The sequence below is a fragment of the Rhamphochromis sp. 'chilingali' genome (genome assembly GCF_963969265.1).
Source record: "Rhamphochromis sp. 'chilingali' genome assembly, chromosome: 1".
Classification (NCBI taxonomy): Eukaryota; Metazoa; Chordata; class Actinopteri; order Cichliformes; family Cichlidae; genus Rhamphochromis; species Rhamphochromis sp. 'chilingali'.
The window spans coordinates 72,056,006-72,081,609 of NC_137929.1; the positions used below are offsets into that span (position 1 = coordinate 72,056,006).

The 25,604-nt window shown below is 41.7% G+C and overlaps 2 protein-coding genes across 2 annotated transcripts in view; both read left to right on the plus strand.

The window, feature by feature from the left end:
* Positions 1 to 25,604, plus strand: part of LOC308396731 (uncharacterized protein) — a 525,219-nt gene that overhangs the window by 151,472 nt on the left and 348,143 nt on the right. The gene's annotated exons all lie outside the window — the stretch shown is intronic.
* Positions 1,955 to 18,930, plus strand: LOC308396298 (uncharacterized protein). Its single transcript, XM_080881496.1, has 2 exons — positions 1,955 to 2,002; positions 16,479 to 18,930. The coding sequence occupies exons 1-2, from the start codon at positions 1,995 to 1,997 to the stop codon at positions 18,112 to 18,114; spliced, it is 1,644 nt and encodes a 547-aa protein (XP_080737622.1). The 5' UTR covers positions 1,955 to 1,994; the 3' UTR covers positions 18,115 to 18,930.

The window sequence follows — 25,604 nt, forward strand, 5'->3', positions numbered from 1 at the left end:
TTGCATAGACACATTAGTTGCACCTCTTCTTAATGACGCTATCTTAACTAACAACCCCAACTGCCAGATTCAACTTGTAATTGGCTAAAAATAACTTGGTAAGAGGGACGTTGTTAGCTTTCCATATTCCGACACTTCAAAAGCTTCAGGAGCTTCCCGCTCAGCATCAGCACCACGGAGATACACGGATACATCCGTAGACTCGAGACACAATGCATTTTTGGGACTTTCAGGTGTTTGGACCAATGTTTTATTTTCTGATTAAACCAGAAATCTTTAATGAGCAGCTGGATTTGTCTCGCATTAACTGGCTGAGTTAATGCCAGTTAATGCAACATCGAAGCAGCTGGAATCCATAGATGTGCGTGTTCATGGAGCTGCATGCTGCATGCTGGACATCACTACCTGACAGGTTTAACTGTCTTCAGAACATTGCAGAGGCCTTATTGACACCAGTTGGCTCTACATGTCTGTGTGAGCAGGTTTTCTCTCACATGAGTCCTCAGGTCTGAATGCTGGACACTCGGAGACCTGTGTCTCTGAGTGGGAGACCAGAGATCATATTAACATGTGTCTCTGTATTAACAGACATGCCATATTGGCCCAGTTTATTTTTCTTATCATTCTTGTGAGGAGACTATAAATAGCATTTGTATTTTCTGTTGTACAGTTCATTTGCTGTTATGGAGTTCTTGTTATTGATAAAACGTGTCTTTTTTTGTTTCAAAATAGCTGATAACTATTCGCTGATAGCTGCCAACATCTGCGAACAAATATAATTCTAGAAAGCAGCCTTTCTGGAGCTGTGCTTGTTTTTCAGTGCTGGCATGAATTCAGAATCTGGGTGTAACAGATCATTGTTTACAATTAGCCTGTTACAGAAACCAGTTTCAGCTTAAACAGGTTTTTCTCTCCCATACAAAGATCTAACAACATTAACCGTTGGTCCTCACCCAGCAGGTTTTCTCCCACTCGAAGCACCAGACTCTTTGTTCCACTGACTGAAGTGTGGAGTCATCCTGCAGCCGCTCTTCTCTCACCTGTTGGGACTCGTCCTGAGTTACTTTCAGCTCTAAACGAGCAGCTTTTATCCCACAGTTTCACTCACACTGCATCTCTCACGCACACACGTGAATGTTGTGAACAACCTGTTCAGCACTCTGAGAGTCACCTCACACATTTTTAAGTTCCCCTTTATCCACAGAGGCTCGGCAGGAAGCTTCATAGAAAGTGAAGTAGAGCCTAAAAGTCTATAATATGTGAAACATGTGTCAAATGTGTCCATCATGAAAGATATCAGGTCATCTTGAGCCACAAAAACATTCCTATCATGAGGTAGAAGCTGGAATCACTTTGTTGCAGACGTTTATATATCCGATATTTATCCAGTTAAAAGTTGAAATTCAAAAATGTCTTTTCAAGAGTCGTCTGTCCAAGAGGAGCAGAAGCTGCAACAAATATAACAACAGTTATTTAAGGCTGTTTTCATTTCAAAGCCTATTTCAAAGCAGTGACAGACTTTAGACTGTTTTGCAACACACACAAAAACACACATGCAAGGTGGAAACACTTTCAGTTTTGTTATGAGTAGGGGGGTGGGGCAACATTGCTGCTCAAATTCCCTTCTGTTAATTCTGTGATTTCCAAAAAGTCATGTGATTGCATGGTCTCATCGTCCCTCCTCTGAGGGTATAAAATTGTGCAACCCTCCCTTCTCTGCCTCCTCAGCATCACAGAGCTTCCTGATACAATACAGGTAAGATCACTTGAAATGCTGGAATCAGGAGACCAAGATAAAATTACAGAAAGAGAACATTTAACTAATTGAAAATGAAGATCCTGATTGTAATTATTCTGCTAATAATCAGATCGGTGTGAACAGAAAGATTTACCAAATGTAATTCTTTAGAAATAGATGGGATTAATATTTTTTTTTGTTTTACTCCAGAGCAAGATTTTCCTGACACCTCACTGTGTGGATCTCTGTCATCAACATGGCAATGTAAGTACAATAAGTACAGTTAAGAGATACAGTTATCTTCATGTTTTAATATATCATCATGCACATTATCATCAAAACTGATCGTAAAACTGTACAATTGAGTGAGCTTATCCTTACAATATTGATTTTTATTTTGGTAAATGTATTTGCATTTTAGCCTCACCTATGAGCTTGTGCCAAGGTGAGGTATCTGGTGTCCAGAATTCATAAAAATTGCTATTCCTCCTGAAGTAATAGTCAGAATTTAGGTTTTCAGATAGCGATCACATACAGTTAGGGGTGGGTTTAAAAAAACTGATTTCCTGATTAAAATCAAATTTAATTTGAATGTGATATCGAGTCATTACATTTTGAAATTGATTTTTAAATATAAATGTTGTTTTACCACCAAACAGCTAAAACAGCAAACAATTAAAAAGCAGGTAAATGGATTGCTCTAACTTTGCACACTTCCTGCACAACTCTTTCTCTCTCTTAGTGTACTTCTAGACCATTTTCCCATTTCAAATCTCTGTTTTCTGCAATTTTTGCTTGCTTATTACGCATCAGTCTACTGTTGTGTACAGCGCTGTCGGCTGCTTTTTTTTTTTTTTTTCAAAAATGACTTCCAACAGGAAAGCCTAATTTCTGCTGTTCAGTAGCTACCGGATAGCTTCCGTTTTTGATCTACTGCAGAATATTTTTAAGATGATTATCTGCTATAAAAGACCAGGCCATGAAAATCTCCTTCATATTTTTCTGCGTTTGACCATCAGTCACTTTGACACAAAGGTATCTGCTGTGATGCTTACACCTCTGATGAAGTGCCAGCTTTGTTTTTAACACATAGATCGTTTACACAGAGTTTGTAATTGCAGAGAAATAGTCAAATAATTTGCAATGAAATATTCTTAATTTAAAAGGTTAATCAGGTTCGAATCATTTGTTGAATAGTTTAGTATTTTGTTTGTTTTTCTTTATTATTATTATTGTTATTTTTTTGTTATTTTCTTCTTAAGTATAACTGGACATTTTCTATATGCTCATGTAAAGCTGAGGAGCACGAGCCAAAGAATTTCATTATGGGTAAATGTGGCTACACTGTTCATCTGTATATGACAATAAAACTTGAACTCAGTGACAATACCCAATCGTACATATAAGGTCAAGGTTAAATTTGTCATTTTACGGGCAATAACTTTTGTGTGAACCCATAAAAATATAATATTGATATCCCTGCCCCATTAACTTAATCATTTAGGTCAGTATTCCCATCCTTTTTTGAGCCACGAACCGCGTTTTCCAATTTGCATAATTTTAAAAAGTTTAAATTTGTTTACAAGCCTATTGAACAGCAGAAATGAGGCTTTCTTTTTGAAAGTAAGTAAAAGGAAAAAAAAACAGGGCCCGACAGCGCTGTAAACAACGGTAGACTTGTGCGTAACAAGCAAGCGGATAATGCAGAAAACAGATTTTTAGACAGGAAACTGTTCTTGAAGTACACTTTTTATTGTGGTGGAAGCAAAACAGCAAAAGTCAGAGTGAATTCATGACGATGTTTATGTGAAGCGTAGTTTGGATCTTCTTTTGCTGCTGGTTCAGTCAATATTGTTTGGAGAGAGATAAAACTAACAGCTTTAGAATCAGCGCAAATCAGGGTGTGAACACAAAGCTCGACCCGCCGACAGATCAGAGTCAGCGAGCTGTCAGCTTTCAGCCCCGACCGTGTCCGTGCTGTCGGGTGAGAGAGGCGACATCTCACTGATTCTGATCCGCAGGTCTGCACTTTGTGTTTACGTCTTTGTGCAGAATCCAAGCTAGAATCGATTTTAATAGATAAATCGATAATCAAAACCCACCCCTAGAAACAAGTGGCTCTCGTGTCTTTCACTATGTCATTATAAGTGGAGCTTATGAACCTCAAGTTTTGTGGCTTTTCACAGGCGCTCAGTTTTATGGCAAAATCGCGTAAAGCTGCAGATAGCTTCTGTGATCCAGGGTGGGGATTTAATAGTGCTGCCTTTCTAGTTTTAAGAGGAGCCACTTTATGGTAAATGGCCTGCATTTGTAGCGCTTTTCTAGTCCCTAAGGACCCCAAAGCAGCACTATATCCAGTCATTCACACACTGGTGATGGCAGCTACATTGTAGCCACAGCTGCCCTGGGGCCGGACACTGGAGCCACCGGGCCCTCTGACCACCACCAGTAGGCAAACACGGGGTTAGTATCTTGCCCAAGGATATTCGGCATGCAGCCAGGATGCAGCCTGGGATCGAACCACCGACCTTCTGATTAGTGGCTGACCTGCTCTGCCACCTGAGCTACAGCCACCACACAGAGCTCAAATTCTTAGACACTGCGAATTGAAGGAGGCCACATGCCATTCAATATCATCAGTTTCAGGTAGATTATTATCAAACAGTTGCACAAATTCCATTGACACAGCTCAGCTGCTTGGCAGTAAACACTGATCATCATTTAAATCCATAGTGATTCCCTGTCTCCATCAGTCTGTGGAGAGGTGCTGCTGCTCTCCTGCTCACTGCCACGCTGACTGCAGCCTGAACTCGCTGCTGTTCCACAGTAACTGCCGTCAGATTAATTGGTGATGGTCAAACAGATGTATCATAGTGTCTGACCTCTAAAAGCTCTTGGAGGTTGGGCATCTTTATAATTACAGTGCAGGTGGATTTATAGATGTAGTAAAAAACTGAATTATTATTATTATTATTATTATTATTATTATTATTTTTTTTTTTTTTTTTTTTAAATGACATCAGAAACAGCAGTATGCGACATTACGTGATGGCAGAGCTTCAGTTCATCCTTTGTCATTTTTTTTTTTTTTTTTTTTTTTAATAAATAGGACAGGGGGAATGAATGAGAGAGAGAGGGGGAGAGAAAGAAAGAAAACCAAAGGGGAGAAGAGACGGTGAGAAGGGGGGGGAAGAGAGAGAAAAAAAAAAAAAAAACTCCTGGGTCACCTGTATGGAGAAAAAAAACAAAAAAAAAAACAAACAAACAAAAACAAACAGAGGAGACAGCAAACAACAAAGAGCAACATAATAATAGAGAAAACAAAGCACCATCACAATAAACTAGCTAGCCATAGATATCAGTATTTACTAAGTAATAAACGATATTGTGCAGCACGCAAGATAGACAGCGCACAGTGTGCTTTGAGGCAGCAGCCAAGAAAGCTTTAGTCCGCGTCTGTGAATACCCATGTGTGCATACCTGTGTGGATCAGCATGCTTGCATTCCAAAGGTTTCTCCATGTAATGATCTGCTAGGGAGTGTGGGGGGGGCCACAGCCCCGTCCTCCAGGGTGTGAAGCGGGTATGGAGGAGATCAAAACTCCAGACATCCAGAGGCCCCCAGAACACAAGAGACCATGGAAGACCAACAGAGGGGCAGCCGCGCCACTGTCCCAGTAAGAGCTGAGGAGAGTCCCAGATGAGGGCTCGCCCAGCAGCCGCGGAGCAGAAGTCAGGGGGAGTTGCAGTGACGCGCCCGTGAGCTCCGCCGGCCCCCAGCTGCGCCTGAGTGACCGAGCCCTAGGCCGAGAGGCCGGGGGCACCCCACCTCCAAAGGGGCCCGAGCGAGCCCCAGGCCCCAGGCCCCGACAAGCGGCCGCCAAGGAGTGAGCCGGTGTGCACCCGGACGCCCACCCCCAGACACAAAGAACCACCAACACACCGACACCTGAGGGAGTCCGCCACCGGCAGGGGAAGTGGTGGTGGGTGGAGATAGGCCTCCAAACCTTGGAGGGCCTGAGGTGTCCCCAGAGAGGTGGCGTCTGATACCCAACCTGACATATAGACACAGACATACAGGCACACACAGACACAAACATCCATTCCCACCCTCATGCTCTCATATGCACTCACTCCACACTCAACCAACGTGGAGACAGACATAAAGAGACGCTGTACACACAATCACACTCCCCAAGCGTACTCTACAAACCGGGTCTAGGTACCCTTGCCCCTGGAGGGGGGAATTGCACCCAGACCCAGGTGGTGTTACCCTTTTCCCTGCGGTGGGGAGAGGCAGACCACCCCGACTCCGCAGCAGCAGGGAGGCCCCACACCCCAGACCGCAGTCGGACGGCCAACTCCTCCTACTAGCCCTCCCGCTCCAGCAGGCCGCAGAGAATGGGGGTGGGAGAAGACTCCAAACCTCCCTCCACCCGCTCATTGTAGTGTTGATGCATATGTGTTCTAAGGTGCAATTAAAACCCAGGAGGGCATGGAGCTACCTGCCAAGGAGCAGCAGGTAAGCGCATAGTCCCTCCTGCTAACCCTCAATGACTAAGTGTATTTAAAATTGAGAGGTGGGCAACGACGTCAGGGGTGAGGTATACACCCTGATGGTGATTTGGACTCCGTGATTGTGCCCACCCCCAAGATCCTATATGTATGTGTAATGAGAGTGTGAATAATGTGAATGTCTAAGTTGTGGGATAAAATTGAGGCAGAGGCAGCCAGAAGGGGACGGGGGGGGGGTAGCCTCCTCTGCACCCTGGTGACATACCCCCACTCCAAGGCCCTGCATGTGTGGGTGGTTGTGGAGGAGCGGGAAGAGGGAGGCAGCTGGAGATGGGGAGGGAAGGAAGGGAGGGGCAGGTAACCCCTCCCTGGGGCCAGCTCCCCCGCTGACCCCAGTAGGCACTCCCACCCTCCGCGACCCGCCAGGGAAGGGGGGCCCAGGCCCATCAGACCGGGGCCCAGTGCAGTAGCGCCCCCCGGCTCCACAGAGCCCTGGACAGTCCACCCAACCCCACCACAGTGAAAACTGCACCCACCCCACCATCCACACATCTTCCAGACTACATAAGACGGTAAACGCCCAGGCTGAGATCTTCCTCCACCTCTCCTGTATCTCCCCCTCCTGCAGAGAGTTCCTGAGAGAAGAAAGCTCCTGCAAGATGTGACAATCTCCCCCACCAGTTGAAGAGCCCCCCAGGCGGCTCGATGCACCGGCGGCACCCTGCTCCAGGGCCGGGCCCCCATGCACCCACCCGCCCACAACCCCGGCAACACACCAACCAGGACCCGAGCCCCCGAGGCCCGGCCCGGGCCCCAGCCCAGAGACGGAGCGCCCCCAAAACCTCACGCCCATCCCGGACCCACCCAGGGGCAGCCAGGTTGCCAGGTCAGTAACCCACGTCCGTCAGCACAGACCCTCCCCTAGCCCCGCTGCACGCAGCCGCGAGGAAACAGTCACCTGAGAGCCAACAGAGCCCTCAACCGGACGTGACCGCTACCCCGGGTTGAGCCCCCCAAGGAAGATGCCTCCGGGGAACCCCCCGACGCCCTAAGCCTGTCCCTACCCCCTCACCAATCACAACAGTGAAGGCGGGACCAAACTATGACCCCCCACCCCCACTAGGTGATGGAGCTGATAAAAGGGGCCCAGAGCAATTGATCTAATGTGGTGGCAGAGGCTGTGTCAAGACTAATGTAATCTAATAGATAATTTCTATATTGGTTAGAATTAAGATTATTTTTATTTTTCCAGTTCATGAGGACTGTTTTCTTGGCTATGCATAGGGCAGTGAAGATCATATGGGCTATATTCTTTTCTGAAGTGACATTATCTAAGCTGCCCAACAAACACACTAAGGGGGAGGTTGGAATGTTACATTTCAGACACTTCGATAAGTCTTCACATATCTCGCGCCAAAACTTTTGCACTGGTGGACAGAACCAAAGAGCGTGGATGTAATTGTCTGGTGTATTGCCTTGACAGTGTGAGCAGTTGTTGGAAGATGTAAAGCCCATCTTGAACATCCGATGACCTGTATAGTGCACTCTATGAAGTATTTTGTATTGTATTAATTGCAGACTGGGATTTTTAATTAATTTAAAAGTTTTTAAGCAAATCTGAGACCAGAAGTTTTGGTCTAGGTTGACTGATAAATCTGCTTCCCACTTTGCAGTAGGAAGGGATATTGATTCATCTAATTTAGAAAGTGTTCTGTATATTTTAGATAATAATTTGGGGGATTTAAGAGTAAGAAAATGTGCCGCACTTAGTGGTGTTTGTAATTCAACTTGACTGAGGTTAAATTTCTTTTTTACTATGGATTTAATTTGTTGATATTCTAAAAACCTTGTCTTGTTGATCCCATATTGTTCAACTAGTCTGTCAAATGGAATAAATTCTGTTCCCTCTAATATATGTTCTAAGTATTTAATTCCTTTACAACTCCATTCTGGGAAATTAATCATATTATTGTTTTGTAATATGTCAGGGTTATTCCAGATAGGTGTACGTTTGCATGGGATTAATGAAGACTCCGTTATTTTTAGAAACTCCCACCATGCTGTTAGAGAAAAGCTGATGTTGATACTTTTAAAGCATTCATGTCTTTTGATGTTTGAGCTAATAAATGGTAGGTCTGAAATCTCTAGATCCTTGCATAGTGCCTGTTCAACATCTAGCCAGGGCTCAACTAAGAAGGTATGTTTTAACCATTCTGAGATGAACTGAAGCCTGTTGGCTAAGAAGTATTGGTGAAAATTAGGCAGATCTAATCCTCCTCTATCCTTGGTTCTTTGTAGCGTTTTTAAGCTAATACGCGGGGGTTTATCTTTCCAAAGGAATTTGGAAATATATGAATCCAGAGATCTGAACCAATCTTGTGATGGTTTGTTAGGGATCATCAAAAATAAGTAATTTATTTTTGGCAAGATCATCATTTTTATAGTGGCGACCCTTCCCATGAGTGATATGGGTAAAGATTTCCATCTAGTCAGATCGCCTTCTACTTTCTTTAGAAGTGGGATGTGGTTTAGTTTAGTTAAGTCTGAAAGCTTAGGAGAGATATTAATACCTAAATATTTAATATTTCCGGATTGCAGTGGGGCAGAGGAAGAATTATGGAAGGAGCAGTTAATGGGGAGAACTGTAGATTTTGGCCAGTTAATTGAATAATCTGAAACTCTTGAAAACCAGTTTATTAAAGTAATTACCTCAGAGAGGTTGGTTTGTGTGTTTTGCAGAAAAAGCAACACATCATCCGCATAGAGACTGATTTTATGTTCTATGTTCTTACATTTTATGCCCTTAATTGTTGTAGCCTGTCTAAATGCTGCTGCTAGAGGTTCGATAAAAATTGCAAAAAGTGAGGGGGAGAGTGGGCATCCCTGTCTGGTGCCCCTCAGGAGACAGAAGCTGGAGGATGTCTGGTCATTTGTTCTGATACGAGCCGTTGGGGAATTGTATAATATTCTTATCCAGTTTATGAAAGAGTTTCCAAAACCAAATTTGTGTAAAGTTGCGAATAAAAATTTCCAATTAACTCTGTCAAATGCTTTTTCTGCATCTAGAGATAATATTATGGCTTCGATGTTTTTATCGTATGAGTAGTCTATTAAATTAAGTAATCTACGAGTGTTTGTTGAGGAGTGCCGACCTTTTATGAAACCAGTTTGGTCAGGATGAATTAAGAGGGGGGTCATTTTCTCTAATCTCTTTGAGAGAGCTTTGCAGATTATTTTAAGGTCTACATTTAAAAGAGAAATTGGACGATAGCTTGAGGGAAATAAAGGATCTTTGCCTGGTTTTAGCAGGAGACTAATGTTGGCAGAATTCATATTTGGTGGTAGTCTGCCCTTTTCCTCGATTTCCTGCAACATGCTGTGGAATACTGGTGCCAAAATTGTCCAGAATTCTTTGTAGAATTCTGCAGGGAAGCCGTCTGGACCTGGAGCCTTATTATTGGGCATACTTATCAGGGCTTCCTGGAGTTCACTTGGCGTCAGTGGCGAATCCAGTTCCATTGCTTGACTGTCTAGTAATTTTGGAAGAGTTACGTTGTCAAGAAACAGATCAATTTCATTTTTAGATGGGTTTATTTGTGGTGAGTATAAAGTTTCATAGAAATCCCTAAAAATGTTGTTTATTCTTCCAGGATCATATATTGTGTTCCCCGATAAATCTTTAGCAGCACATATAGTTGTTTTTTCTTTATTTATTTTTAGCTGGTTAGCTAGAAATCGACCTGATTTGTTACTGTGTTCAAAATTCTGCAAGCGAAGTCTTTGTATAAGGAATTGTGTTTTTTTATTAATAGTTTCATTTAATTCTAGTTTTGTTTTGCATATTTTGTTCAATGTTTCCTGATCTTGGTGGGACGCGTAGGCTTCTTCTAGTGATTTGATGTTTTTTTCTAATTCTTGAATATTTTTGTTTTCTTCTTTCTTTTTGTGTGATGAGAAAGAAATTATTTTACCTCTCATCACAGCTTTCCCTGCTTCCCATAGAACAGAAGCAGATATTCCGGGAGTGTCATTAAAGTCTAAATATGAAGTCCATTCCTTTTTAAAGTATTTAATAAAGTCTTCATCTTTAAGTAGTGATATATTAAATCTCCAGTTTTTACTTGGCGTAGTATTATTCTTGTGCATTAGTGTTAAAGATACAGGAGCATGATCACTGACAGCTATAGGATGAATCTCAGTGTCTGAAATGTCACACAGCAGTGAGCTGCTGACCAAAAAATAATCCAGACGAGAGTAAGAGTGATGAACATGCGAGAAAAAAGTATATTCCTTACTGGTGGGGTGAAGAGAGCGCCATGCATCGCAAAGACCAAAGTCGTTCATATACTGTTTGATTATATTTGTGGACTGCCAATTACGCTGAGTTCCTGTTGTGTTGAGCCTATCCATTTCTTCATTTAGTCCAAGGTTGAGGTCACCGCCAAGAATGAGTGTGCAATCAAGGTGTTCAGAGAGTGCACTAAAAAAACCGTGGAAGAATGAGGGTTCATCAACATTTGGACCATATACACTAACAATACATAGTTTTTTGTTCAATATTGATAGTTTAATAATTAGAAATCTACCCTCTGGATCTATAACTGTATCGAGTACTGTAAAATTAACATTTTTATGTATTAAAATTGCTACTCCCCGTTGTCTAGAATTATAACCGGCTGCAAACACGTTAGGAAACTCAGGTGTTTTAAGTTCATTTAAACCTGTGACAGGTTTGTGAGTTTCTTGTAATAAAACAACATCTGCCTGTAGTTTTTTAAGCTGGTTAAATATTTTTAACCTCTTTCCTCTGGTGCCAGCTCCATTTACATTCCATGTGACAAACCTCAGCATGCCCTTAATTGTGCGTGTATGTTTAATGATGTATGCTGGGTGTTTCGTTTAGACAGGTGGAGAGAATGTGGAAACATCCCTTGTTTGTAAATAGAAAGAGAAAAAGAAGTGTGGTGAGAGACTCCATAAGTCTGACTATGTGTGTGAATATTCACTAATATGAACAAGCGTGGCTTGCTTATGTGTCCTGCAAGTCTGTGCGTGCTGTGAGGCTGTTGTGAATGTGCTGCCGTTGAGCGGATGTGTTTGCGTGATCGTGTTGTGAAAATATGGAGAAATAGAGGGTGTTGTTTGTAGGTGAGTGGGGAAGTAGGTGATCACAGCAGTGAAAGACAAGAGAAAGAAAGAAACCACATGAACTGTGAGCGACAACAAAAAAAAAGAAACGAAACGGAAACATTCCAATTAAAGCAATGACGGAGGGTGACGGTGTTATATCTGCTATGACATCATATTGATATTACTAGGTTAAACTCATGTTAAAGGAGAGAGTGTGAATGAATAAGAAAAGAGTGTAGCGGGTTCTTATCTGGAGTGCAGTCAGTATAACCACGGTGTGGTGCCGGGGTCGCGGTACAGCTGTCCGTCCACGTAGAGCCGGTCCACAGCGATGACAGCACGGGAGCCTTTCTGGATAAAGCTACGTCGAACTGGGAACAGGACCTTGCGTCGTTCCAGGATCTCTTTGGGGAACTGGTCGTTCACGCTGAAGTCCGTTCCTTTCAGCTCTCTGCCGCGACTCTTCACCTGTTCCTTCTGTTTGAATTGACTGAATTTGGCCACAATAGGCCGTGGTCTCCCGGTCCGCGACCGCGCGCCCCCCAAGCGATGTACTCTATCGAAGTCGATGTTCTTTACGGTGTCCTCCGGCAGCTTCAGGTGGATTTTAATGAAGTTTTTCACCGTTGCCTCTGCGTCCTCTCCGGCAGTTTCTGGAATACCAGAAAACACAAGATTATCTCTCATGCTACGGGCTTGTAAATCGATAACGGACTCTTTTATTTTTTTATTTTCAATGTTTAGCTGGGTCACGTTATCGGTGAGAGATTTAACCGACTCCCGTAGCGTGGCATTTTCAGCGGCAAGCGTTTCCACCTGCCGCTGGCTGAATTCCAGGGATTCTCTCAGAGATTTAAATTCCCGGTGTAAAATCTCCACCAGGGACAGCCTCGCATCGAAACTGGACAATCGCTTGTCGATTGACTCCAGGATTTCTGCGATGTCTTTGCCGGCAGGCGATGTTGTACCGGGGGATTCTGCCTGGCGACTAGTGATGGGTCGTTCGCGAACGAAATGGCTCTTAGAGCCGGCTCTTTGACGTGAACGACGCGAGCCGGCTCCTTATCGCGAGCCGTCACGTGGGTTTTTTTTTTTCTTTCTTTCTCTCAGCCTCTCTCTCGCACTTTTTTTCCGCTTCACTCTGCACGCGAGCCTTGTGCTTTATGCTGGGCAGAGGGGGGAGGGGCGGTAGTTACACTCAGTAGCACAGGAACAGAGCCAGAGAGAGAGAAAGAGAGGCAGGGACAACAACATTAGAAAGGTATAGTAATCATCCACAACTATTTTCAGTTGCAGATGATAAAGGATTGAGAAAGTTTATTCATGCAGGTCCATATGACAGAGAATATGCATGTTCTTTTAGTTTTCATATTATAATTTATATTTAATTGTGTTGTGGTTTGCAGTGTTTTGTGTTCTTTTCACTTTAAATTTGTGAAAGGAAAAAGCTGAAAATTTAAATAGTTAAAACTTGAAATGTGAATAGTTGATTTTTGTATTATATGATTTATTTATTACATTTTATGTGGAGTGAATAAATAAAAGTATATTTACGGTGGCCCCTACAGACAAAGCACATACAAACTTCAAATCACGTACGAACTCTGAAGCATGTACAAACTCCAAAACACGTAAAAACACGTACAAACTCCAAAACACGTAAAAACTCCGAAGCACGTAAAAACTCAGAAGCACATAAAAACTCAAAACACGTACAAAAGACAACAGAAGTGCTCCAGGATGCTGGGCGCAGTGTTGAGCCTTTGTTATCTTGTGGCTACACAAGCCAGCAAGTACCAACGACCGGATTTGGTGTGTGGTAATAACAGGTAAATGAACTTTTTTTAAATTATTTGAATATATATATGAGTGCCTGTGTATAAATACACAAACAATACACACATGCTTTCAATTGTGTAATTTAAGTGATCTAGTAGCTCGGCTTTGGAAGTTCAGTTCATGCTAGAAATGTGTTTTGGAGTTTGTACGTGTTTTGTCTCTAGGGGCCACCGCATATATTTATATATAAACATATATAAATAAAACCACTTGTTTTTATGTTAGTAATTCCTTTTGTGCATAATTTTATATTATTGTTAATAATAAATTAATTAAAGCAACAAAACAACCTGAAGAGCCGGTTCGGAGCCGAAAGAGCCGGCTCTTTTTAGTGAGCCGAACCGAAAGAGCCGGATCTCTAAAAAGAGCCGGAAATCCCATCACTACTGGCGACTTCTCTTCGATGACGGCGTCTCGATTTTGGCCGGGGAAGATGCACTCTGGGCCTTATGCATTACTAAATCTTGAAAACAGCGGTCGATGTAATCTTGGAGAGCGTCTAAACTCTCCCCGTTGTCCTCCAGGGTGTTAGAGATGATAAAACAGATGTTGTTAGTTATATGACAATTGATTAGTATATTTGGTAATACTGAAGCTTGGAAAATCTTTGTTAAACTCTATGCTACCATTTGCTTTTTCTCCGCCAAAATCTCCGGCGTCTGACGTCACCTACAACATCACTTCCGTCACTTACCTCACTCGTAAAAAACTGAATTAAACATGTTGGCTTCTTTTGGCATCAAAATCCCTTTTTTGTTGAATCTGCTTAAACAGGAAGCAACTATGACTGCCAGTTTTGCATAATAGTAACGTAAAGGTTGTTGCACTTGTTATTCTGACTTAATTAGAACAACCAAAAATATCATATGAAATGTGAATCGGTCTGTTAATTACTCAGAACATTAACAGATAATTACTTATCAGTTAGCAGGTATGTCAACAGACGAGGTCAGATGTTGAGATAGAGGAAACATGTTACAAATAAATAAAACACTGATGAACGTAATTGTCAGAGACCAAGCAGTAAGACATAGAAGACGCAGGTGTTTAATTCAAAACTGGGGTTTTATGACCCAAAAATAGGAATAATAATTAACAAAGCCAAAACTTAAACAGGCAGACCAATAAAATAGGTCAACTAAATAAACTAAACTCCAAATAACAACTAACAAAACCTCAAACAAACACAAGACAAACTGACCTGCTAAAATGACACATGAGGGAAACAAAATGGCTGCCATATAACCAACTAACACAAAACAATTTAACAAACTCCAAACACCCTCCAGGCAATGAAGGATGTGGTTTAGTCCAACGAGGTTGTCGGCAGTAGTTCCGATCCCCAAGCCCTTTGCCACACCTTTTGCCAACTGGGAAGGAGAAGCCACGCCCCAGGTAACTCAAACAAAGAAAGGTGTATAACATAAAACAGAACTTTGACTTTGCAGTGTTGATATAAACTAAACTCATAAAATCAACTAAAATAACTCCATATATGGAGTGCACACAGCAAATCTCACACATCAGCATCACAGATATCAACACATGATGAAAAAAAATGAATAAAGAAACATATTAGACAATTAGTAAAATATATTTAAAGTAGTGACTGCAAAGTAAACTAAAGTGAAGCAACTAGTGGTGAGGTGAAGAGCTTACCATGTGTGGCTTGCTATCAGAGTATAATTTTTAAAATATGTTTAAAAAGGTGTTGATATAAAAAAAATGGTATAGTTTGTTACAGATTCAAATATTGGGGATGGAGACAAGAGGAAAAACCACAATAACAACACTGGTCCGGCCGGGTTGAGTCAAACGATGATTTTAATGATCACACGCGTGGGAGATGGACACTGTATGCAGACAGCATCAGATCTCTAAATGGTGGAGCATTGATCAAACTCTTATAGCCTCTGGTGCCTCCACCTTATCATAAAAGCCTAAACATTCACATGCTTTCTCTCACACGGCGCCTAAGCTACGACCTTGGCTCCCTGTTTATCTGCTCCTGCTGAGATGGGGCAGAAAACTCCAGCATGTTCTCTTCTAATCAGACAAATAAGGCGATGACTTTCTGCAAACAGTATTTCTTATAACTCAGCAGTATAATGCATCATAAAACAATATCATTCATACACAATAAATCAGCAGTTTAATGTAATGCAAATCAGTTTAACAAATGTAATAGTTATCAGCTTCTTCTAATTCAGGAGAATAATGCAAACTAAAACTACATAATAATTCACAATCTTTAATTAGGGGTCTAACATGGCATAAAATAATATTATAATCTAATAATTTATATATAATAATGCCAAATAACAGTTATTGATTTCTGTTAATAAACAGTCATGATTTAAGTCAAAGCCCAGATGTCTCTCTCTCTCTGTCCAAAGTGTTTGACCTTAGCTGTCCGTCTGATATACTCAATTCTAATTGTCTCTCTTGGTCACTCACAGCGAAAATCTTAGCATCTTTAACTCTGCTATTTGCTGATATTTGGACAGCACACATGATGGAAAGGAGGATTTCAGTTGATGTGCACATGAATGATTTGTGTTTCCTCTGCAGGTAGAAAGTGTGTGTGAGCTGATGTGAATTGAGCAGCATGGATCAGTGTGATGCAAATTTGCAAAAAAAACCAACCCAGCATGTGCATCAAAATAAACTATTTCCAGCAGTGCAATATGAGTCCTAAGCATCCCAGAAACGACACAGAAAAGCATGAAGTCAAACTTGAATTTTAAAAACACCAGTGTAGGCTCATAAGGCCCTGAAGGCAAAAAGCGAAATTTTCCACGACATGACGTCACTTCCGGTTTCGGGCAGGTCACGGCGGACATGCGCTAGTTCGCGCTGATGGACGTAGGAAGTGTTACGAACAGCTGATCGGATCGGCAAAGCGTGTTTCTGGAATATTATGTTTTAGTTGCTGCAAGCGCTTTTTATGCAGTTTTTGCAAAGCTATATGTGGAAGAAAACTGTGATCGAGGACAAGCTAAGATGTAAGTACAACTCCTCTGGTTTCATATGCAAAAAAATTATTGCGCTAGCTCACGTGGTTGCAGTGCTACCGGGATTTAGAAATAGTTACGCAAAATGGAGCGTGCCCGCTCCGACCGGGTTTAAAGGGTTAACAGGTTGCAAAACTGGGTTGGCATTTATGATTTATGTGTCTGTATGTTGAAACATGCCTACTTATCTTAAATGTATGGCAAAAAACCGAAACTTAACAAATTTTTATTTTTGCTTCTCAGGACCAGGGATATGTCTTCAAAATACAAGAACACCATCCTCAAAAGTGTTCTTATCAGTTCAGGACCTCCTCCTGTTTACAAGCTAAACCCAAAGAAAAAAATGTTTGGAACGCTGACAAAAATGACTGTTGGTGAAAAAAATCAAAAAAAGACAAATAAAACCATCTTACTTGTGGGTGAAACAGGAGCAGGAAAATCTACTCTGATCAATGCTTTGGTCAACTACACGATGGGAGTGAAGTGGGAGGATGAAGTCTGGTTTAAGATCGTAGAGGAGGAGAAGAAAAGTCAATCAGAAAGTCAGACATCAGATGTGATCGTGTACGAGATCTTTGGTTTTGAAGATGAAACTCTGCCCTACTCTCTGACCATCATCGACACGCCTGGATATGGAGACACCAGAGGGACTGAGCATGATGTCATTGTTAGTGAAAGATTATTGGACTTGTTTCGATCAGATGACGGAGTCCATGAAGTTCATGCAGTGGGTCTGGTGATGAAGGCGAGTGATAATCGACTGAGTGATCGATTGAGGTACATCTTTGATTCAGTCATTTCTCTGTTTGGAAAAAACCTGGAGAAAAACATTGTGGCCCTGATCACACACTCAGATGGTGTAACACCTGAAAATGCTCTTGAAGCTCTTGAAGCTGCAAAAATAAAATGTGCCAGAATAGAGGATGAGCCAGTTTGCTTCCTGTTCAATAACCAACAGGAAAAAGAGAGAAAAAAGAAAGAAAAGCTGGGTTTGCATAACGCATGGAGAGTATCAGAGGGAGGAATGAGTGAATTCTCAGAATTCCTGGAAAATATTGAACCTCAGAAACTGATGACAACTGTTGAAGTGTTAAATGAACGAATCAGATTGACAGCCTGCATTCAAAACCTGCAAGAAAGAATAGATTTTATTGAATTAAAACAGACAGAAATAAAACAGACTCAAGAGGCTCTGAAGAAACACGAAGAAAAGATGATGACAAATAAGGAGTTCACTATAGAAATTGATGAGGTCTCCAAAGTTAGAGAAGATATCGAGGTTGGGTGGTGGTGCTTGTTGGCTGGGTATGCAGGAGCTGTCAGCTGTAAAGTCTGTGAGGAGAACTGTCACTATCCTGGATGCACAATGGCCTGGTATCCCAAACACTGTGAGGTCATGAAAGGAGGCCGCTGCACTGTTTGTACCAACAAGTGTCCTGCATCAGATCATGTGAAAGAAAGGAAGATCTATGTAACCAAGACACGTCGTGTCAAAAAGACTAATGAAGAAATGAAAAACAAGTATGACAAGAACAAGACAAAAAGTGAGGACAAGTCCAGCCTTTTGGAAAATCTAGAAAAGGAAATGAACCAGCTGACAGCAGAGAAGTCTCAGTGGCTGGAGGAGTCCTACCAACATCTTCTCAGACTGGAGGAAATCGCTCTGAATGTTTTTTCTCTGTCCACTATTGTACACTTAGAGTTATTAAGTGAGAAGATGAAGGAGAAAGGAGACACAGAGAAGGTCCAGAAACTGGAGGAGATGAGAAGCAGAGTGGATGAAGGTACCAGAGGAGCTCTGCAGTACATACCTGCAGTTATGAAAAAATTTGGGCAAACCTTATGGAACAAGATGAAAACCCATCAGACAGATATGTAGAATTTAACTCAAATCACGAGACATTCTCATGGTTTTACAGAAAATACAGTTTTCTGTAAAAATTGCATATGGAAATGTTTCACTTGCAGATTTAATCAGTTATCAATTAAACATATCAGTTTACTCTGTCATTGGTAATTGGCCTCAGGATGATGAGAGCAGCTACAACCCAGACTTTGACCATTATGCTAAATGTTCTGATGAGTCCTGTCTCAAAAGACGTCATCACTGAATTTAGAAAACATACTCATGTAAGTAAGTAAAGTAAAATGTTATTTATATAGCACCTTTCAAGATAAAATCACAAAGTGCTTTACAGAGGCAGAAAAATCTCAAACAAAATCAACCAAAAGCAGTTTAAACAGATACGTTTTTAACTGCTTTTTAAAAGACACGACTGAGTCCACAGATCTCAAACTCAAAGGGAGCGAGCTCCAGAGTCTGGCAGCCGCTGATACAAACGCTCTGTCACCTTCTGTTTTTAACCTTGTAAGCGGGACAACCAGCAACCCCTGGACACAAGACCTCAGGGACCTGCTGGGGTGATAAGAAAGGAGAAGATCACCTAAGTAAGTTGGAGCTACACTGTGCAGGGCCCTATAGGTCATGATTATGATCTTAAATTGGACCCTGAACTTGACAGGGAGCCAGTGCAGCTGAATCAGCAGGGGCGTGGCATGGGAGTGTTTGTGATGCTTTGTCAGAAGCCTGGCAGCAGCATTCTGAACACCCTGCAGTCGTTCCAGGGAGGCGTTACTTAAGCAAGTAAAGAAGGAATCACAATAGTCTAAGCGAGATGAAACAAAAGCATGAAGAATCATTTCCAGTTCAGAGCGTGACACAATGGGACTCAGTGATATTTCTTCAATGGTAAAAACAAGAGCGAACCAAAGATTTAACGTGTGTGTCAGAGCTGGGTCAAAGGTAACACCAAGGTTCCTAATGGAGGATTTAATATATGAAGCACGAGGGCCTCGATTTTTAATGTCCAAAAGGTCACATTCATTAGGGGTCAGACAGTGGAATGTGTTGAGTATTATAATCTAATATATGTTGGAACAATGATCGACTGAAAACTGAACTGGGAGACAGACTGTGACTGTGTGTAAAAAAAGAAAAAGGGGCAAGAGCATTTGTTATGTTTGAGGTAAATTTTCTGGAGTCTGTTTTCTCATTTTCATTGGTGTCATGATTTGGATATTTATCTGTAAAAAAGACAGAAAATCGCTCACTCTAATTGTTAAATGGGCTAACAAGCTGACGTTTCCTTCATTATGTTGTATTGTGCTTGTCTGTTGTGCTTATTTGTGCAGTTAGAATTGCTAACTTAATGCAGACTGGCTTTATACTGACAGCTTCAAATAAAGTAACCTGAATGTGTTCCTTTTTAATCTCTTGATTACAAATAAAGTTTGTTGGAAATAAGTTTGGAAACAAAAAAGTTTTATTTTCTCACTGTGTGTAATGCATGCTTGTACTTTTAAAGCAGTTTTAGGAAAATGTGTAGATTACAAATGACTGAAAGTCTGTGAATACTTATTTTTCCCCAGTGTCTTTCATTTCTGTGTGGTTGAGTCCAGTGATACTATATAAAGCATATTATACTGAGTTAACTATTTATAGCCAATAATCCGATGCTTTCACAAAATTGACTATTAGCATGAACATAAAGATATTGCTCTACTGTGACACAGGAATTTATTGAAGTTCAGTTAAAAAAAATTAAATGTCATATTTACTCAAAATACACTTCAATTACTATTTTAAATGCTGAGAACATTTATATGCAAATTTTTCTTTTTTTTCTATTTTCTGGACAGTTATTGTTACTCCCCTCGAGTCTTAATAAAGCTCAACTTGTTCTTTGCGTTTTAGCTGACATTTATTTCGGACAGGAGGATTCTCCAACATGTCTTAACCTGTAATGATGTCCAACCACAGCCGATACAATGCCGTCAGAACTAAAAAGAAATACAAACTTAAATGAATATTCTTAATAAAGTCCTTAAGCATTATATGTAACGAAACATTCCAACAAAAGGATCAATAACATACACATTACACTTCACACTACGGTAATTGCACTTGAATGTCACACAACACTCGCATATATACATACAACGATAAGAAACAAAATAAAACATTTACCTCATTGGCCTCACTCAAATGGAATAAAACTTTCATTTTTACGTCGTGGGGAGGTCCAAAAAAGGTACTCTTTATTTATCTTTCTGTAGACGTGCAAACCTCGTGGCTCGTCTCTTAAGGAGCAAAGAGATGAAGCGTCCACACTCGCAAAAGGGGAGGAGCACTATCCTCCTGTAGGAGGATAGTGGGATATTTCAAGAGCAGTACAATTGCTAAGGTTTGTTCCATTATTTCATTGCTGCTTTAAGGTGCTGCTGCAGTAACAAAGCTTGAATTAATCAGTTTGTGTTGGCTGTTTTTCTAGGAGAGGCTGACAGAGGTGCAGGAGCAAATGGGCCGGCCTGCACTGAAGTTAATTCAAGAGGTGGATACACGTTGGAACAGCACATTCCAAATGCTTCAACGTGTTCATGAACTCAGGGAACCTATTGGAGCATCGTTAGCTGGCCTGCACACTGATATTTGCCCACTATCCTCTGAACAGTATGAGCTTATGGCAGAATGTCTTAAAATACTCTCCCCATTTAATGATGCCACCACTGAGGTGTCAGAGGAAAAGCGAGTGTCTGGATCCAAAGTAATTCCACTTTTAACAATGTTACACCATGCACTAAATGAAGAGGAAATGGGAGTTGTCCTAACTCCAGAGAGCTCCACCATGGTTGAGTGTCTAAGGAGACAAATAAAGGAGAAGCTCTACACATTGCAGTCAATGAGCATCATGTCACTGGCAACATTGCTGGATCCAAGGTTCAAAAAAATAGGCTTCTTTAGCTCAAATAAAGCAATGGATGCTGAGAAGAGACTCATTTTTGAATGTGCTGCTATTTTGCGGCACGTGGCCTTCTCATCAGCAGCCTCATCAGCAGCAGCCTCATCATCAAAAGCTTCTCAGCCTGTGACTCAAGGTATATGAGCACATTTCGATTACTATATTGTATTTAGTTACTTACATTCTGTTTGTTTTAGGTAGCAAACTGTGGCATCGTTTGGAAACCACTGTTCTGGAGACAAAGACCCCAAATGCTACAGCTGATGCAACAGCTGAAGTACAGACATACCTCCATGAACCAAATATCGACAGACTGGAGAATCCGCTGGAGTACTGGGCTGGACACAAATTTCTTTATCCAAAGTTGTATAAACTTGCTGTGGTTTTTCTTGCAACCCCTGCTTCATCTGTGCCCTGTGAGAGGATATTTTCAAAAGCAGGAGAAATCCTCTCAAAAAAGAGGAACCGTCTTAAGCCCAGCACTGTGGAAAAGCTGCTATTTTGGAATAAAAACAAATGAAAACTTTTCCCTAGTGTCATGAGCACTGTTATAAAGTCACAAGCATATTCACATCACAACTCCCTCCCTTTTTGTTTCCATGTACATTCCTGTGTTAAGCTGCCAATTTATTATACACAAATATTAATTAAATTAATATAATATAAAATTGGTATAATATTAAATATAACTAATATTTAGAGTTCAGTTATTGGTGTCATGAACAACAGTAATTCCTTTATTCATTCAACTTGAAGTGCCACACACTAGTTTGTGTCATTATTGAGATGTACATAAGCATGATTACGCAGTTACACAATCATCCCAAAAACTGTGTACTGATAGTTTCCACTTTCTCTTTTGTATCAGACATACTGAGACAATATTCGGGATAAATAACCAAGAAAAACAATTTATTTATTCAGTTTAGAGGTTTACACATCACATCATTATAATCATTGAGCCCGTTTCACTTGAATTGTCCACTTGATGGCGCAGTAGAGCAAATGAATCATCACAATGCTTCGAACCACGAGTCGACCAGTTGGGTGGAAAGCTTCAGTTCATCATGAGGCTTCATCTCACCATCACTAGCAGATGGTTCGGGTGAACAGCCTGTGGGACTGTCAGGTGGTCCAGCGTCCGGGTTGGAGCTCTTCGGCAGAGATTAGTGTTTGGCAGCTTGGTGTGGCTATGAGAGAAACACACGATGAGACAAGGTAATTCACAAAGCGAGTGGGAAATCACGGTGGTGGCCTGCACTAAGTAGGGTTAGCTGAGAATCTGGCAAAGACAGGTTGAGAGCGCTGGCCTTATGAGTCCCCGGCTTAATTACCCACAGGTGTGAGCAATCAGCAGAACACTGAGGCCCCTCCCAGGGGTGGAGATGCCGGCTCGGAGGGAGACACCCTGGCACACACCCGGACCATGACACAAGGCTGAGAGAAGATTTCTTACAGCTGTCATGTTGATGCTGTTTCAATCTTTGGGCAAACACACTCATATATTAGGGCTGATATCAGGGCTGCACAAGTTCTTTGTGTCTGTGATCATGAATAATAGAAGTGTGCCTGTTGAAGATCATGTTTCTACATTATTATATGTCCTGTTATTGTTCTGTGTTATATTCAGCTTCCAGCATCCTTTCCCAGCCCCCTGTTACACCATCCATACAAAGCCAATCTGACTGTGAGCCAATGTGTTTGTTTGTGTTGGATCAATAGATTTGACAGACTTGGTTCATCCAGAGGGAAACAGTCCAAATTCAGATCTAATGAAATGATGGAGGCTGTTTCCTACCACGGTGCTGATGTGTGACTAACAAGGCTCATGGTCTCCAGCAGACAAGCGCCTGGAATGAGGTGAGCTGAGTGTTGCTTTGGTGGGTCTGTGCCCACGTCATGCATCAGGATTCATATTGGCAATAGTTCATATCTCTGTTCTTCAGCCTTCATCACAAAGCTGTGAAGGAAAACCAAACATCTAACAGGATCTGATGGATGCAAAGTCCACTGAGCTCTTTGTCATTTACAAACTTGTCCAACCAACAAGAGCACAGATGAAAAACACAGTGACACTTAAAGGATTTTGCCATATATGAGCATAGATTACTTTCATATAGATTTTCAATGCAGGCTTTTGGTGAGCCGCTGGGTTCTATCTAATAATCATCTCAGCATTTTACAATAGAACAGCTCTTTATTAGCTCTTCATTTATTGTTATTGGACATGAAACAAGGAAGCTGTTTCTCATTGGATGTTAGTTCCATGTTCATCGGGATCATTTTCTAAAGAGCTGATATTGAGACCATTTACTGCACTGGCTGCACATCCTGTCTACATTTCTCTGTGTGTGCTGTGTTTGTCTTTCATGTTTCTCCATATTGACACAAACAGTGAACAGCAGCAGATCTACTCTTCATCTGTTTTAGGCCCAGTGAAAGATATGAAGCAGAAATGGTGTCATTAGGAGAAGAAGAGGAGAACAAGTCCGGCGAGGAGGCAGCAGCTCTTAAAGATGAAACAGCAGCTCAGCCCTGAGCTCAGAGAGCTGCACATGAAAAAGCTCCTCAAGCAGATCATGTCAGAGGGTCATCAACAGGAGGAACTGTTCATATCATAGGATGAAGGATGCTGTCAGCTGGATGAAGAAGGTTATTTAATGGCAAACGTTCACACTGAAGTCAAATTGTTGTCGTGTTGAACAGATTCATGTACTGATCGTCTCCAGAATGTTAGAAGAGCTTCAATGAATCATTAGAAACAACTTACAGCTGCACAGCTGTGTCAAACACATCTGTGTGTTATTGTGGGATTGTTGTGTTTCTACATGTGACACACGTCTAAAACATGCACACAATCTGAACACAAACAGGGACTCATGTGTTCCCACAGCCAGATGCTGAGAGCCATTTCCTTGTAGTCCTGTGTCTACATACATGAACCATTAGATGTTATTGGAATGATTGTCAGCTCTGATAGTTTCATGTGTGTTTAGCTGGACGCTGTTTGATCCTCGACATGTTTAAAGGTGTCCAGTCCTGAGACACTGGGGCTGGAAACAGCTGTGATGTCATTGGACTGTCACACAGACAGAAGTGCATGAAGTGAGCAGCCGAGGAGCCGCTGATGTTTTGGATTCAACAGCATTTGAAAGGTCGACACAGACACGTTTGCACACAGAAAGCTGAATCTGTCATATGCCACAGTGAACTCACTGTTCAGTGTTTTTCAGGAAGCTTCTTAACTGCCTCTGCTGCCAAACAAGCAGCTGATGTCCTTGAGAAGAAGCTGAAGAAGTCTCCAACAACAAATACAGGAAGTGGACTTTCAAATACTAGATTCACTTTAGACTCACAGAGAAATGACTCAACCAGCTGTGTTTGATTGACTCCTTTGACTATATGAAAGCTCAGTGTGTGTCTGCACACAGACTGTTGTGTTGGACTGTTATTCAGTTGTCTGCTGAATGTTTTCAAATGTCTGCATCTCAGCTGTGATGAGGCTGGGGGTCATGGGAGGCCACCGTAGCAGCCTCTTCAACATCATGACATCATCATAAATGCTGCTGGACTGTCTGATGGGCTGACGGTGAAAAAGCCGTCGGGAAGGAAACAGAAGACATTTCAGAGGCTGCAGCAGATTTCTTTGATTCGGGGCCTTTTTCAGCTTTATTGGACAGAGCAGTGAAGATAAGTGACAGCAAAGCAGAGAGAAAGGGGGCGTGGCCCGGGTCAAAGCCAGGCCAGCTGCTCTCCACCTCGTGGTCACCTGCTCATCCTAGTGAGCTCCACCAGCAGCCCTTTCACACAGTTTACACTGTCAAACACTGTGTGTGGACCTCATTGTTATGGGCCTGACTATAATTTGTTTTGGTGGCTGTTTCTTTGTCTGTGTCTTTAAGTCTTTGCAGGTCCCTGAGTGGATGAGCTGACGGCTGCTGATTGGTCCCCTGGCCATGTGATCTTCTACAAATCCCTCACCAGCAGTTGTCCCGGGGCAGCCACTGACAGCAGCAGCAGACCTGACCCTGACATTTGTGCCTGTGACTTTTGTGACTTTCTGAGTTCTGTATATAGTGTGTACATTAGTTTTCATTGTAAATAGCACTGCAACAGAAGGGGTGAGCTGCCTTATTGTTTTCCCTTGCACTGTTTTCTCCTGTTTGTCTCAGTAGGTGTAGTGCTTTTCTTTTGTTTGATTTTTGATTTCACATAGGGTTTTATGTGACTTAGCTTGTTTTGTTTGTTATTTTGGCCTTTGTTCACCCCGGAGCTTCATTTTGCAGTGTAGAAAAATAAACCACCGTTCACTAAGAAATTGGTTTTCCCTGTGTATGGTTTTGGGGACCAGGGCGGGGCAATCTTTTCAAACTTATGTTGCGTTCCTGTACCCCTAGACTGGGGCCTAACAACAGGCTACATTTAAGTCTGGACTACATGCTTTTATATTGTTTTTATTCCATCAGCAGCTCAACATCATGAGCAGCTTTGACATAAAGACATCAAACTCAAGCTGACTTTAAACTACTTTTAATACAGGGGCTCAAAAACAACAACATCTTTATTATAT